General features: G+C 41.3%; 1 protein-coding gene across 6 annotated transcripts in view; it reads right to left on the bottom strand.

The window, feature by feature from the left end:
- Positions 1–14405, bottom strand: part of adam11 (ADAM metallopeptidase domain 11) — a 45487-nt gene that overhangs the window by 17672 nt on the left and 13410 nt on the right. For all 6 annotated transcript variants that reach the window (XM_049563666.1, XM_049563664.1, XM_049563668.1 and 3 more), the window contains exons 5-8: positions 5803–5885; positions 4899–4956; positions 2420–2483; positions 1466–1605 (exon numbers count right to left, since the gene is read on the bottom strand). In XM_049563666.1, the coding sequence (XP_049419623.1) occupies positions 1466–1605; positions 2420–2483; positions 4899–4956; positions 5803–5885 (345 nt within the window). The remainder of the gene's footprint in view (positions 1–1465; positions 1606–2419; positions 2484–4898; positions 4957–5802; positions 5886–14405) is intronic.

Genomic DNA, 14405 nt, shown 5'->3' with positions numbered 1-14405 from the left:
AGAGATCAACACAGCCAGACGTTTGAGTCCGCTGTCATAATCACCTTCACACAGGACAAACACACACCCATGAAGACAACAGGCACGCACACACAAACTCAGCAGGTGAAGCCATTACTCATACAGAGTGCACACACGTACACAAACACACACACACACACGTAGATATGCTGATGCTGGTGAAACTCTAGTCTTTGTCCTTGAGATAGAAACTTAGAGCAGAAAATCGTTCTGCATCTGAAAGATATCGCAGCTTCTGTATCTGATTACTTTTAAAGGCCAATAAAAACTTTAAATCTTTTTCTTGCTAACATTAAAGATTCATAACTAAATAAGCAATTTCCAGAGTTTACAAAAAATATATAGGTTAGGTATTATTTGGTAACATTTTGACACTGTGCAGCAATAGTTTCATCAGATTTAAAGATGGGGTAGGCAGCTTCAGTCTGGGCAATTTTTTTTTGTAATTCAAGTGGACTGAGGGAAAACAAAGACGCAGACTGGCCAATCATAACGTAGCATCAGGCCGGCTCAGACCAGGGTCCAACAACAACACAGCTGTGCTCCATTGACTCTAATGCAGTCGTTTCAGATTTCCTTCATGTTCAGGCTGGTTTTGTGGATTTGGAACTAAATGTTGTGCCTGGGGCACATCGTGTGTTAATGATACTCGTTACCTGGAAAGGTTTCTTCCCTGTTCCAAAACCAAAATCAAACCCTGCAAAGTGTAGGGTTAGCTAGCTAGCTACTGAAGATATAGCCTGCTGAATGTATACACATGCTGCTTTTGCTTTATAATGATTGTAACAGTGAAAAAAAGGCCGACCCTGCTGTACAGGAACCAGTGAAGGGAAGCAGGGAAACTTTGCTCATATTCAACCAGCTGTGTCATCAGTGTGTCCAACACCGTTCATCTGCACACACTGTGATGACACACAGCTGGTTCAATATCTGCAAAGTCTCCCTTTATATTCATTGTCTTGTGTGGCGATCAGCAGTGATGTGGTGGTTCACTTTTACACTGTGATCTGTAGCCTATAGTTCGGCTTTAGCTTCTAACTATCTTTGTCTTTTTAACCTGTTGTTGCTGCTGAGTCAGTTTGACATCCTGGATATATCCTTCAAACACAGACTGTAGACCCCTCTGTCTGCTTCTCTCTGGAGTCACTGTTTCATTTGTCCAAAAATATGATAATATTTCTTCAGGGAGTGCAGTTAGTTACAGTGTGGGCTCCATGTTTACGCCAACAGCTTGTTGGACAAAGAGATGGGGCTTAGCAAAAGGTCAATTACAGACCATTTGACAGAGAGGGCGTTCCTATTGGCTGTTCTACGAACGCAGCTTTAGTGAAACCCTGATTCAACAGCAGAGGATCCTGCAGAGAAAGTTGTTACTGACAGCAACTTCCTTCAACCTGTCTCCCTGACACTTGTGACATGTTCCTGACAGACTCTGAAAACTGACTTGTCTTTTTGAGCGTCTCAGGCCTGATGTGAAGACGGGCTTCTCCTCTTCAGACCAGTCGTCTCCATCCCTCAGCTCACCGTCTCCTTCAACATGGCCGTGTGTCTGCTCCTCAGGCTCTGTGCCGTTCACGGAGCATCCTGGGAAACACACACACATGCACAGAGTTAGTGAGAGCGAGAGAGAAAAGTGGCTAGTCATCAGTCCGTGGATGGATGTATTTTAGTCCGCTCATCTGCAGGAGAAATCAATATCACAAAGCCAGTAGAGGAGAGAGGAGGAAAGGGGAGAGTGTAACTGGCCAAATGGGGAAGGGAGGGGAGAGGGGTGAGGAGGGAGGAAGGGTGGAAGGGTGGAAGGGAGGAAGAGCAGGGGTTGGGTAACAGGAAGGGGGTGAATCCAGAGAGGCAGAAGAGTGTCAGGGACAAAGAGGAGAGGCGGAGAGGAGGCAGCCAAATGAGACGTTTAACAAGGGCGAGGAGGGCAGCCGGACAACCTGAGGAGGGCACTGTGCACTGCAGCATGTGTGTGTGTGCGTAAAAAAGAAACCAAAATCAGTCTTGCATTACAGAACATTTGCTTTAAGCTATTCAGAGTCAAGGACAAGGCTGAACACGTCATCTCCAAACAAGTAACATCAAGCAGCATTTGGGCTTATTAGCAACTAGCTGCATCCTACCAGGTTTCATCAAAGTCTAATCTTCTTACAACTAAACACGACACAAATATGTATCACACCACAAAGATTCATCAAAATCAAGTCAGTTTAAGACGTCACAAAAGTAAATAATTTGTATTATAGCTGGATTTGTACAGCAGGTGTGTCACTGAGAATTTAGAGATTAAATGGCAAACAAGAGACAGGGATTTCGTACCCATCAAACTATCATCATCTCATGTAGCTACAAGGAGTTTCAGTGTGGAGTGTCACTGTGAGCCTGATGGTGGTCCTACCTGGACAGGGAGGCGGGAAGAGGTCAATGTCCGGCATACGATACACAATGTGGTCGCTCTGCTCCTGAAGGACGATCCGGAAAACAAAACAAAGTGACAGAGAGCAAGACATAGGGAGAGGAATTAGTTTGTCCTTTCTATCTGCTGCTGAAACAATCTGAAAGTTTTACATTAGAACTTCTTTCCCGGGGTCTTATTTATAAAGCAGTGTGTAGGATCAACATAAAAAAAAATGTACGTAGGTCCAAAAATGGCATGTGCCAAAAAATTTCTACAATCCACCTTCCCAACTGCGTCGCCAATTTCCCATTTCCAGAATGTTTGTAAGCATAGGTTAAAGTTTTTCCCATCAAGTCTGTTTTTATAGATCACAACTTTTTCATGAGAAGCGGCATCACCTCTTTCAGGCCTGATGAGACCCCTGAGCCGCTTGTTTTAAAATGATGACTCAGTTCAATTTTAATTCCCTGATTCTTCTTCATATCTTTCTGATTTCTGAGGATTTTAACTATTAAAGGTCCAGTGTTAGGATTGAGGGTCTTCGATTGGCAGAAATGGTATAAAGTATTTACTATAACTATGTTTTCATCAGTTTCTAGTCACCTGAACAAGAATTGTGGTATGTTCATTACTTTAGTCCAGGCATGTCCAAAGTCCATCCCGGGGCTAATTGTGGCCTGTGGACAGATTTTAAATGGCCCTTTGCTTGTCCTTTAAAATACATTAAATGTGGCCCACCACACAATAGTGATTAGTCAAGCATGATCGCTTGGCAGGACTTTCACTAGCCTGGTGTAGCTACACATTTTGACAGATAAAGACCTGTCTCAATTAGAGGCCTGGTCTGGTTGTCAAGCTGTTTCCTTTTTTCATAGACATTCTTCGGATGTATGAAACCAGAATTGTTTGCTACCTCAAAGGATTATATTGTAAAAATAAATCCAAGTTGTGAGTATTGTTTTAACAGGATAAAGTGGTGTGTCAGTATGCTGGGTGCCGTAATCCTCGAGAGCCCTAACTCTCTCTGATGTGCTGTTTATCGGAGCTAGATCAAATGAATGATTCATAATTGATATATTATCTGAAGTCAAATTCTTATACAATTAATATTCATACTGTTTCAAATAAACAATTTGATTGTATTGCCGATGTTTGCTGCACAATGGTTTTGTGTGAAAGAAAATAAAGGCCTGTCCCAAATAAAGGCCCACTGAGTTCAGTGATTTAAGCAAATAACAAATGCTGATAGAGCAGAAGAGCCAGATTATATTGTTCACTTTTACAGAGAAGTGAAAACAGGAATAATTAAGTGTCAGTGAAGATGGAAAAATATCTAAAGCCTGTTTGCATATTTTTTCTGTGGTCGTATTTTATGACAGAAAACTTCTTTTTGGTTAGGTGTGGTTGTTGGCCGTTGCAGGAATAAGAAATGAGTGGTGAAAAAGTTTTTCTTAAGTACAAATTCAAGTCTCAGGACAAAAAAAAAACGCTGCAGGCAGCAGCAGATGGGGGATCAGGGCAGACACAAATCCGACACTGGCCTTTGACGCTGAACCAGGCTTTGATCAACAGAAGCGAAACTGCAGAGCTCTTTCCTGTAAAAGAGCGTGAGTATGTAGACCTGAACAAATTGAGGTTTTACCACCACACAAGCCTTGAAATGACTCCTTCTCATCCTGAGTGTCAGCCCACAGCTGCTCTGTGTGAGAGAACGCTGCTGCTGTGTCCTCTGGAGCAGCAGGGATGGATCAACGGGAAGGAAAGTGCTCTGATGCATAATTAATCAATCACTGGGCTGTCATAATGGCAATAACACTACTGGACACTGTGGTACACTTGAGCTGGGGATAAATACTTTATGAAAATGATCCATCTGAGATAGAGAGCCGAGGAGAGGGAGAGAGAGAGTGAGAGAGTTTGAAGATGAGCTGGGAGGCTATTGATCCATCTCTCCAGTCTATGTAATTGAGCTGTACTTCGATTACTGGGGGCCTTAATGGAAAAAAAGCTCAGCCTCTTCCACTCTAAACACTTTCTCCCCGCTCCCTCCCATCACTCTGTTATACATCTATTTCTTCTTAATACTAGATCTATGCTAAAATCAAATCTGAGCATTTCTGAAACATCTAAAAAGCCTCTTGTTTTTGTCAATGATTTGCAGTTTCTCCTCTGTGAGATGATGCCTCCCTCAGATATGAGACAGGAGATGTGTTTCAGTGCTGGTGGATTGTGTATCAACTCAATACTTTCCATACAGAGATAGAGTAACACCGTCTGGACTGACGGTAAGTCACGGAGAGTGAAAGTGAGACTGTTTGAGACTTTTAACCACATTTCGTTAAGTCTGAAAGATTTCTGGGAGATTCCTCTTTCCACACAACCTTGTTGGTTGCCAAGACATCTGATGTGTGTGTGTTTACTACTAATTGGACTGGTTGATCGTTTCCGCTGGGTTTATCCTCCTAAAGTCGTGACTCACCTCTCCAGTGCCAACTGGCTCAATCCCGTACGAGAAGTTCCCGTCAGAAAACATCCCCCTGAAAAACACAGCAGCAGGTTACAGCACATCTGGGCATGTTTGAGGCAGTCTGTGGTGTCTAAATTTTAAAAACCTTGCTGCAGGACATATGTTTTAAAGGAACAGATTGATATTTTGGAAAGTATTTGATTCACTTTCTTGTTGTGAGTCAGATGACAAGATTGATACCACTGTCATGTTGCTACGGTGAATATGAAGCTACAGCAGCTGGTTAGCTTAGCTTAGCACAAAGACTGGAAACAGAGGGAAACAGCTAGCTGGCACTAATAATTTGTTTAATTCCTTCAAAGTGTAAAAACAAGCTATATGGGTTTTTGTATGGATTAATATACCAGACATTAGGGCTGTCAGGTTAATTTCCAGGGCTGGTACCTGCGGTTATTCCACAGGCTAGTTAATAACATGTCGGGCAGGAAATCCAAAGTGTGGGATCATTTTGAGAAGGTGAAGGACGAACCCAAGGTGATATGTAAACTCATCTTCATTGGTCGACTACAAACATGACATATCATCTGAAACATGGAAGTAGCTACCTGCCCATTACCTATATTAATGAAGGTTCATTAGTACGGTTTTGTATTTCTCTGTAATGTAGCACAGTGTTAACAATGTTACTGATACTATTCTTTCTCACACCTTCAACTCAAACCATTGTGTTGCCCCTGCCCATAGTTAATTAAATTAATATTGTAAACATTTGTCAATTTTCTCCTTGATGGCTTTTTAGAAAATCGACACAGAGCTCCTGAATGTGCTTTGTGCAAATTTACTCTGAACATTTGAATCTCCTAAATTCACCAAAGTTTGGGTCCTGACTCAGTCTAGATTTCAGCACTGGACTCACCGCAGGCCGTGGCAGGTGGACAGAGCAGCCCAGGAGCCCAGCAGACCCCGCACATGCCCATGGTAGTAGCAGTGCTCTCCTCCCTGGAAACAAACCACAAATTACAGTGAGACACTGAACCCTTGATCATCCAGTGACACGTTCATGTCAAATTTCAGAAAATGAAACCAAGGCTGACTGTGAAGCCCTGACTTTTGCAGATCTCCTGGCCCCTGTATACAATGAGGGCAGGTATTTACTGTCAGCCTGGGGCCTACAGCCGACCTGGTGGGTTGACTGAAGGATATCAGTGACTACTGTACAACTCAGTGTCCGGGAAAACCTACACCTACAGAAGCTGCAGCTGAGTTGAGTTTCAACATAGGGAAAGCTGCGTGTGTACAATGTGTGTGTGTTTGAGTGATGGAGGAAGCAATTAAAGTGCGGAAGGACAGGGGTCAAATGGGAGTGGGTCTGGTTTCAATGTAAAGCGCGAGTAAACATGTAGGTTTCTTCTTCAAACGTCAGTTTTAATAAGAACGGCAGTTCTATGCAGTCACTGACCTCGACTTATGAGTATGAGACCTCGCAGTTTGGACCTAATGAGTGAATCTGGCAACAAACCACTTTTCTGCAACACACAAAAAAAAATATCACAGTCGGAAAATAACCCATCTAATGATTACAGAGTGTGTATTGACCTGACACTGTAGCTCACAGAATGACTGTGCCTCTCACTTATACAAAAACCTGACCATAATGTGTTCTTACGGATGCTAATGTATTGGTTTGTTGTAAATATTCTGTCACTATCAGCTGGTCTCAGTTGAACATAATGTTGCCAGTAGCAACCACTACTAAAAAAGTTCTATACTAGTTACAGTTATAGTTATAGTTATATTAGTTACAGTTCTGTTGCTCGTAGCAACCACTACTGACAAAGTTACATATTAGTTACAGTTCTGTTGCTCGTAGCAACCACTACTGACAAAGTTACACATTACAGTTCTGTTGCTAGAAGCAACAACTACTGACAAAGTTCCATATTAGTTACAGTTCTGTCGTTCAGAGGATGCTGTAGTGGAAAATAAAGTTTTGTCTCCAGTTAATTATAATCTTGATATTCAGGCTATAATAGCTACTGGATACTCCATAGAGGAGTGTGTGTGTGTGTGTGTGTGTGTGTGTGTGTGTGTGTGTGTGTGTTAGCTATGTTAGCTACATTGCTAATATTTCACTTTCCCTGCCGCTGGTGCATAGGGCAATCTCCCTTCCCCTTAACCTTGGGAGCTATGGCAACAGAACTGGCCTAGTAAGATCAAGTATTCTGACCTCGAGGCCTCTTTTAGGCCTTCTGCTCACGCGACTGTTACCTTAAGCCTAACTATCATCCATTTCCTTTACTGACCAAGGCTAAAGGCTGAAACACACAACAAATTTCCTCACACCACACAGCAAATTTGCTAATTAGCAAATCGCATTATCCAACTGCTTCTTAAGGCTGACTGGTTAATTTTGTCTTTGACATGTAAATCTGTGGAATGGCCCTTTAATACAGGATAACATGACAAACTTTATCGGCGTGTGTGCCACAGGACACCTGTAAAGTATTAACAGTACACGCGGCCTTCAGATACCTTCACCTGATTATTCATAATCTCCTGAGAGGCTATGACTGGATGATCATGTTTTGAATATAGTGTTTCCGCGCTGCCTCTCACAGTACAGGAACGATCAGATAACGACAATCGGAGAGAGGAGACTTGAGGCTGTCACTCAAGAAACACGTGCATGTTTAAATGTGTGAGCTAACAGAAGTTGCTGAGAAGAGAGGAAACTTGGCAGACAGGTGTACAGTCAGGAGAGGAGTTTCTTATAATCTAAGTGGATGGAGATTACAGTCACGTCTTTGTTTGTAGCTATGAAGAGTGTGTGTGTGTGTGTGTGTGTGTGTGTGTGTGTGTGTGTGTGTGTAAGACAGGGTCAGTTTCAGGTGTTTGTAATGAACCCCAATAAGTCATGTCTGCCACCTGAGCCTGCTGTTGTCTGGCACGGCTGATGGACCAAAAAGAAAAGAGGCAACTTGGAGCCGCTGTTCTTTATGCTTGGTCAACCTTTACTCCGAGCTGCAACTCAAACCTGAGAAATCTCTCGGACATCCTGTTAAATCAAGTACGAACTTGCAAAAGATATACCACCCAATACAAATAAGACTTCACCTCTATCTATGCATTAAGTGGCTTCATCATTGGATGTAAAATAAGCGACTATACTGGGTTCACAGGGAGGATAATTCAAACATTTCAGCTGGGATCTCGTTCAAGATAAAATCAGAGGCTTTTTATCCCTCAGCAGGTGGGAGTCCAGCGTGGGGGAGCTTTAGATGAAGCTGTGCATGTCTGTCTGTCAAACATGATGCCTCAGATCTCAGAGGACACAGTGCTGGCTTGCTTTTGATGAAATTCAGGGGAGGGGGTGTTAATACATTCAGTCTGTTTTGGTGTTTTACACTGATCTGATTACACTAAGGAAGCTGTTAAAAATTAAAAACCTTAAAAGGCTGTAATTGCTTTTCCACCAGCTCCACGTGATGAAACTGAGGGATGAGGCTTCAACTTACAGACTGGTGAATGTAAGAGTCTGGCTCGTTCTTAGAGGATGAAATCAAAACAGATACAAGCTTCCAAATGTTGTTGCATCAACATCATAGTTCGTCATTGGTAGTTGGGTCGGAAATTTATCACATCCTCTGCTTTTAAACCTTCGAGAGGTAGAGATCACAAGCGATGTCTCTGGAATATAATACTTTAAGTATATTTTCCGTTGTGTATAATCACCTGATAATAAGAATTGTGGCGTTTTCGTTGCCTTACAAGATGGACCAAACCAAACACTGGCTCTAAATGGGGCCATTCGCCATTTCACGTCAGCCACCGTAGTAAGCAGTGCATCTGTGACAAGACGAAAAGTGTGGTAAAAACTGAACGTGAAAATGTTTTTTTCAGTGTTTTTACTGGTTTTAATCACTGGGTCCATTTGTTTTGGAGTGGAAGAGACCTCTGCTGATCCTCTGCCGTCTAATTTAGCTCCTCCCAAGTACCCATTGGACTTGGCCCATTTATGGCAGAGTGTCAGCTGACTCAGCTGTGTCCTGGCTCCGTGGTGCCAAATGTGAGTCAGCTTTGGCCCATTAACGTTTGCCAAATCTGGCCCACATTTAGCTGTTACAGATGTGGGCTAGCTAGCACCAAAATGTGCTCTGTCTGGCCTGTCGATGGTTGCCTAATCTGGGCCTGATTGGGCGTTGTAGACATCCCGGCTGAGACACGGCTGCCAGAATCAGGCCAGTTTACTTGGTCCAATTGTCAGCCGAGTTCGGTAACTGGACATGGCCTGACTTATTTCTTCCTGCACGCCGAGTTTGGGCTGATGCTGAGTTGGGTCATTTTGGCTACCTGGGGTGGTATAAACCTCCTGAACAAAGAACACTGAAGGAATTCTAACCGGGAGAAGTTTCAGCTGGTTGCAATCAACAATCCTCACCGCTAGATCCCAATAAGTTTCCCTAAATCTTAGACACTGTTCCTTTAGGTAAAAGTACTATTACCATACTGTAAAAAAATACTTGGTTACAAGTAAAAGTTCTTCAGTAAAAGTATGTAGGTACGATCAGGAAAATGCACTTGAAGTATTAAAGTAAAAATTCTCAATGCAGAAAAATAAAAAAATGAACTTAACTAAAACTTATTAAAATAGATTTAAATAATACAAATAAATGTGTGAAGCTGAAGTATACATTTCCTTGGTTAACTGCATATAAAACTATTAGTTGCCAATTAATGTTCTGTCAGTAACTAACTGATTACTTGATTAATCATTTCAGCTGCACTTGTATATACTGTTGGTTAGTTTTCTATAAACAAAACATATTTTAGAAGCTATTTGTATGTTTTGTGTCCAAAAATGCTAATACGTGAAATAATTTAAGATGTCAGATGAATGTAGAAATACTATACATTTCCCTCTGAGATGTAGTGGAGTATGTGTATTAAGTGACATGAGAGGAAAAGACTCAAGTAAAATCAAAGTACCTCAAATTTGTTCTTTAGCATAGTACAGACACGTGGTGATCGAGCTTTTGCGGCCTTAGCACCTAAATTTTGGAATGCTCCGCCTGCTCCCTATGCTAACTCTGTGGTTTCTTTTAAACGTCAGTGAAAGACACACCTGTGTTTTGGGTAACTTGCACCAGAGCTGTACTTTATCAAATTTTGTGTATTGTTGTTGTGTAGTGTGAATTCTTTTTTTCTTCTGTGCAAATAGTTTTGCTAGCTGAGACCTTTTTGTTACATGGCTCACTCAGTCACTTTGTCTTTATGATTTCTTTGTTGTTGTATATTCCCCTTGTGAAGCACTTTGTGACCTATGTCTGTGAAAAGCCCTATATAAATATATTTTATTTACTTACTTAAATGTGCTTAGTCACATTCCACCAGATACAAACCGTGATATTTTTTTTTATATAGCATGTTTAAAAAGAACTGGAGCTGACAAAAGTGCTGCCCAAATTAAAGTGAATCACCACTGATGATTCTAAGTACAAAAACACAAAACAATTGCAATTTTCATAGAGCTTATTTAGATTCAGTGCTAGTTCATCTGCTGAGGAAGAACAGGATTTTAATCATTCATGCCGAATAGTGAGACAGCCCACAGCACTTAGTCCAGGGTCAGATAATAAATAAATAAAAGGTAGGATTACGAGGCTAAATGGAGGAAATCAAATTGCCTGACACAGCAGACACACACTGATAGTGAGTGCGCTTTTCAGACCAGATGTGTGCACTTCAAATAATGTCTACATATTTATATTTCTACACAAATGGAGGCATATTTATATTTCTACACAAATAGATATTTATATTTCTACACAAATAGAGGCAACTTAACAATTACATCCTGGAGAGACGAGGATTAAATGTGACACTGGAAACTAACTGCATTAGAAAAGCTGGAGTTTGCTTGATGTCTGGACTCTGACTCAGCATTGTTGAGCTGAGAGAGGAGCAGAGGAAAGGTAATGAAACACGAGGAGCTAATGTAAAGTGAAAGTAAGACCAGATGGAACAAAATCATTGGTTAGGAATATTAGACATCTTCTGTGTTCATTTTTCAGAGAGCATACAGCCATAAACAGGGATGCAAAACTATTAAGTGAACACATGAAGAGATTTAAATTAATGAGAACGGTGAAACAACTCATCCCTCTGATTGTGTTTGATTAAACCGAAGTTATCATCATTGCCCAGGGACTGAGATTAATAACTAATACGCAACACTGCAAGCTGTTAGAGGGCGGTAAACATTTATCAGCTTATTAGTTTATGAATATTTTGATGAGAATCTCTGTATTTTGTCAATTACAGTATTGACATCTTATATGTTTTCAACCCAATCATGAAATGAAGGCATTTGTTGGTGCTTTTGCTCCAACAGCACTCAAAACAGATTTTGGAATTTCAGAAAATAAAGCAGCAAAAAATTCAGCATGAATCTGACAAATATATAAAAATGGCTCCCATCAATTCCAGCCCATCCTCGTCCCTAATTCAATTCTTCTTTTAGTCGTGTGTCATTGAGATTCAATCTGAACGAGACGGTCACCAGCTCAATGCAATAGCATAGATCCACAGGGACCAATAAAAAAGTGACACACAAAGGCAGAAGGAATTTATTGGCACGTCAATAAAACCAAATAAATCAAGATGGAGATGGCGGTGGAGGGGAAGGGGTAGCATTCACTGGGCTCTCAGTCCAGCATGCAGAAAATGAAATGTCCATATCAGCAATTTGTGCATTTCAATTGGGTAATTTCTCCAGCGCTACATGTGAGTGTTTGCATGTCTACAGTATTGACATATGAAAAGCAACATCCAAAGCAATCAGACACAACCATTTATCCCAACAATGGGATACTAATAAATAGACCTTTAGAGAAAATAATTACTTAAGAAACCCTGACAAAACATTTCCCCTCTACTGATATTACTAACTATAGACCCATATAAATCCTTTCATATTTATCTAAATTTCTATCCCTATATTTATAAAAATGTTTATGGTTTCCGTAGAGACTGTTGTAATTACGTGGCTTTGCGTCACCTGATAGAAAAAATGTCGACAGCATTTGACATTAAAGGTCCAGTGTTTAAGATTTCTGGGAATATTTTGGCAGAAACTGAATATAATATAACAAGTATTTTTCCTTTAATGCTTATCACTTGAAACTAAGACTCTTTGCATTTTAGTAATCTGAGAACAAGCTGTTTATATTTGATTCCCTGTCATTTTATTTATATAGCCCAGTTTACCTTAGAATGAGTCGTTTATATTCAGTTGAATTTTCTGTATATAGCAGCCCAGCATCACAAATCACAATTTGCCTCAGGGGCAAGGGCGTAAATATAGACAGTGCAGGTAGTGCAGTTGCACTGGGGCCCGTGGGGTGGAGGGGCCCAATTGCCACCTAGAAAATATGCCCGTGTTCGAAGACGAAATTACATTAAATCAATAATGGTGCGGTGTTCTATATATACACCCAAAAAGGCAAACCCATCTCATCACAGTACCCCTCAGGGGGATTTACAACATAAAACACCCTGTGTCTTTGGACCCTCACAGCAAACAAGGAAAAGAATATTGAGTAAATAAATTGTATTTATGGTTGAAAATGTATCTTCCCAACACAGAACTATCTGTTAGATTAATGGGCTGCCATCCTCACCCAGTACCTTATGGTGTTCCCCAAGGATCAATTCTTGAGCTACTGTTATTTCTAACTTACAGAGATGATTAGTCAAACACATCCATTCGTATCTTTAAAGCAGCAACACTCAATTGTTATTGCTGGTGGTAACACTGTCCCGGAGGCAGGATGACATTGCTGCAAATACATGGTGGCCACCTTTCAGTCTCTACCCAGGTAGCCCTGGAGAATAGGTGGCTTCATTTTGAGCCAAAAACCCCTTTAGCACTGTTTACGAAGTTAGCACCACGAGCCATGCTGACACTGCAGATGGTACTAGCAGAGCTAACAGTTAACAATGCTAAAGGGGTTTTATGGCTCAAAATTAAACCACTTACCCACCAGGACGACCTGGGGGGGAGACTGGAGGGTGGGCACAATCTTTCCACAGCAATGCTGTTGGGTCGGGATGGCATTACTAGTGGTAATCGCCAAATGAGTGGTGCCCCTAACTAGCTCCCGTCAGACCCAGTTGGTGCACAGTGCAGATCGGCCAAAGCTAGCTACGACAGGATTTATCCTTTTGCTCTGTGTCAATATGAGAAGAAGAGGAGGTCGCTAGGCTAATTTATACAATGTAAAATGCCATAGGCTTGTGCTAATAACATTAGCATGTTGTATTTGTGGGGAAAATGTGTCCAGCAAGAGCCATGTGTTTGTCTGTGAATGCTGTGAGTTATAATGAAGCTAATTTGTGTACTTATGTTTGAAATTGTCTCTATTAAGCCATGTTTAATGTGTGTTTTGGGTGTGTTTTGAATCAACCATACTTCACAGCACCTCACAGAATCCTCCACCGCCGACTAGTGTTTCTGGAGGTGTGACTGTAGAGTGACAAAGACACACCACCGCACGTTATAAATGCCACGTGCCTAGACTACATTGTAGGCTCTGCATAGAGCTGATACGCAAGTATAAATCTGCCTTAACCAGTAGAGACCAGAGGATGGGCTGAAGGCATTATGTTAACAAATATTAATGCGGCAACCCAGCTTTCTGCCTCCTACCAAATTTGGTTTATGTGTAGTACAGTAAACTGAAGAATAGCAAAATTAACTTAGACTGAAATGCATTACTGGTCAACATTATTCTCAGCAGTTAACCGTTAACATCCCAAATTGAGAAATTTGAAGGAAATTTGAAGGAAATTTGAAGAGATGCATACAGAGTGGGCCATTTTACAATTGAAAAATAAACTTGTCCGTGCTCACTGGTGGACATACTATTTATTAGAGATACTGTACCAAACTACTGTACAACATTTGGCAGTTATCCATCAGGCTCTAAAAACTTCAGTGATCTTTCTTGTGAATGATAAATTGCCCCGGGGCTGAGCCTCCAAACATCTTATATTTTATGGGGCTCTTTATATCAACATAATGTATGTTTTATTATTTAGCACTTACTTAATCTAAATATATCTTCAATACTGTGATTATTGTTTTATATTATATAGATGGAGAGATGATGAAATCCGTCTCTTTGCTCCCTCTGCACACACCATATCCCTTCATTTGTTGGATTTTAACCCGATAGTCGACCAATAGTTGTTTTATAGAGAGTTCTATAGAGGCACCATCGAGAGTCTGCTGGCCAGCTGCATCTCTGTCTGGTTTGGGGCTTGTAAGGCCTCTGACTGGAAGTCTCTGCAGAGAGTGGTGAGGACAGCGGAGAAAATCATCGGGTTCCCGCTCCCCTCTATCCGGGACATTGGGCATAAGCGCTGCCTGACCAGAGCCCAACGCATCTCCTCTGACCCTACCCACCCCCACCATGGACTGTTCTCCATGCTGACCTCTGGCAGGAGGTTCTGCAGCAT

This window comes from Epinephelus fuscoguttatus, linkage group LG20, assembly GCF_011397635.1.
Source record: "Epinephelus fuscoguttatus linkage group LG20, E.fuscoguttatus.final_Chr_v1".
Lineage (NCBI taxonomy): Eukaryota > Metazoa > Chordata > Actinopteri > Perciformes > Serranidae > Epinephelus > Epinephelus fuscoguttatus.
The sequence above is the reverse complement of the archived record's forward strand: the minus strand, read 5'-3'. Positions and strand labels throughout refer to the sequence as shown.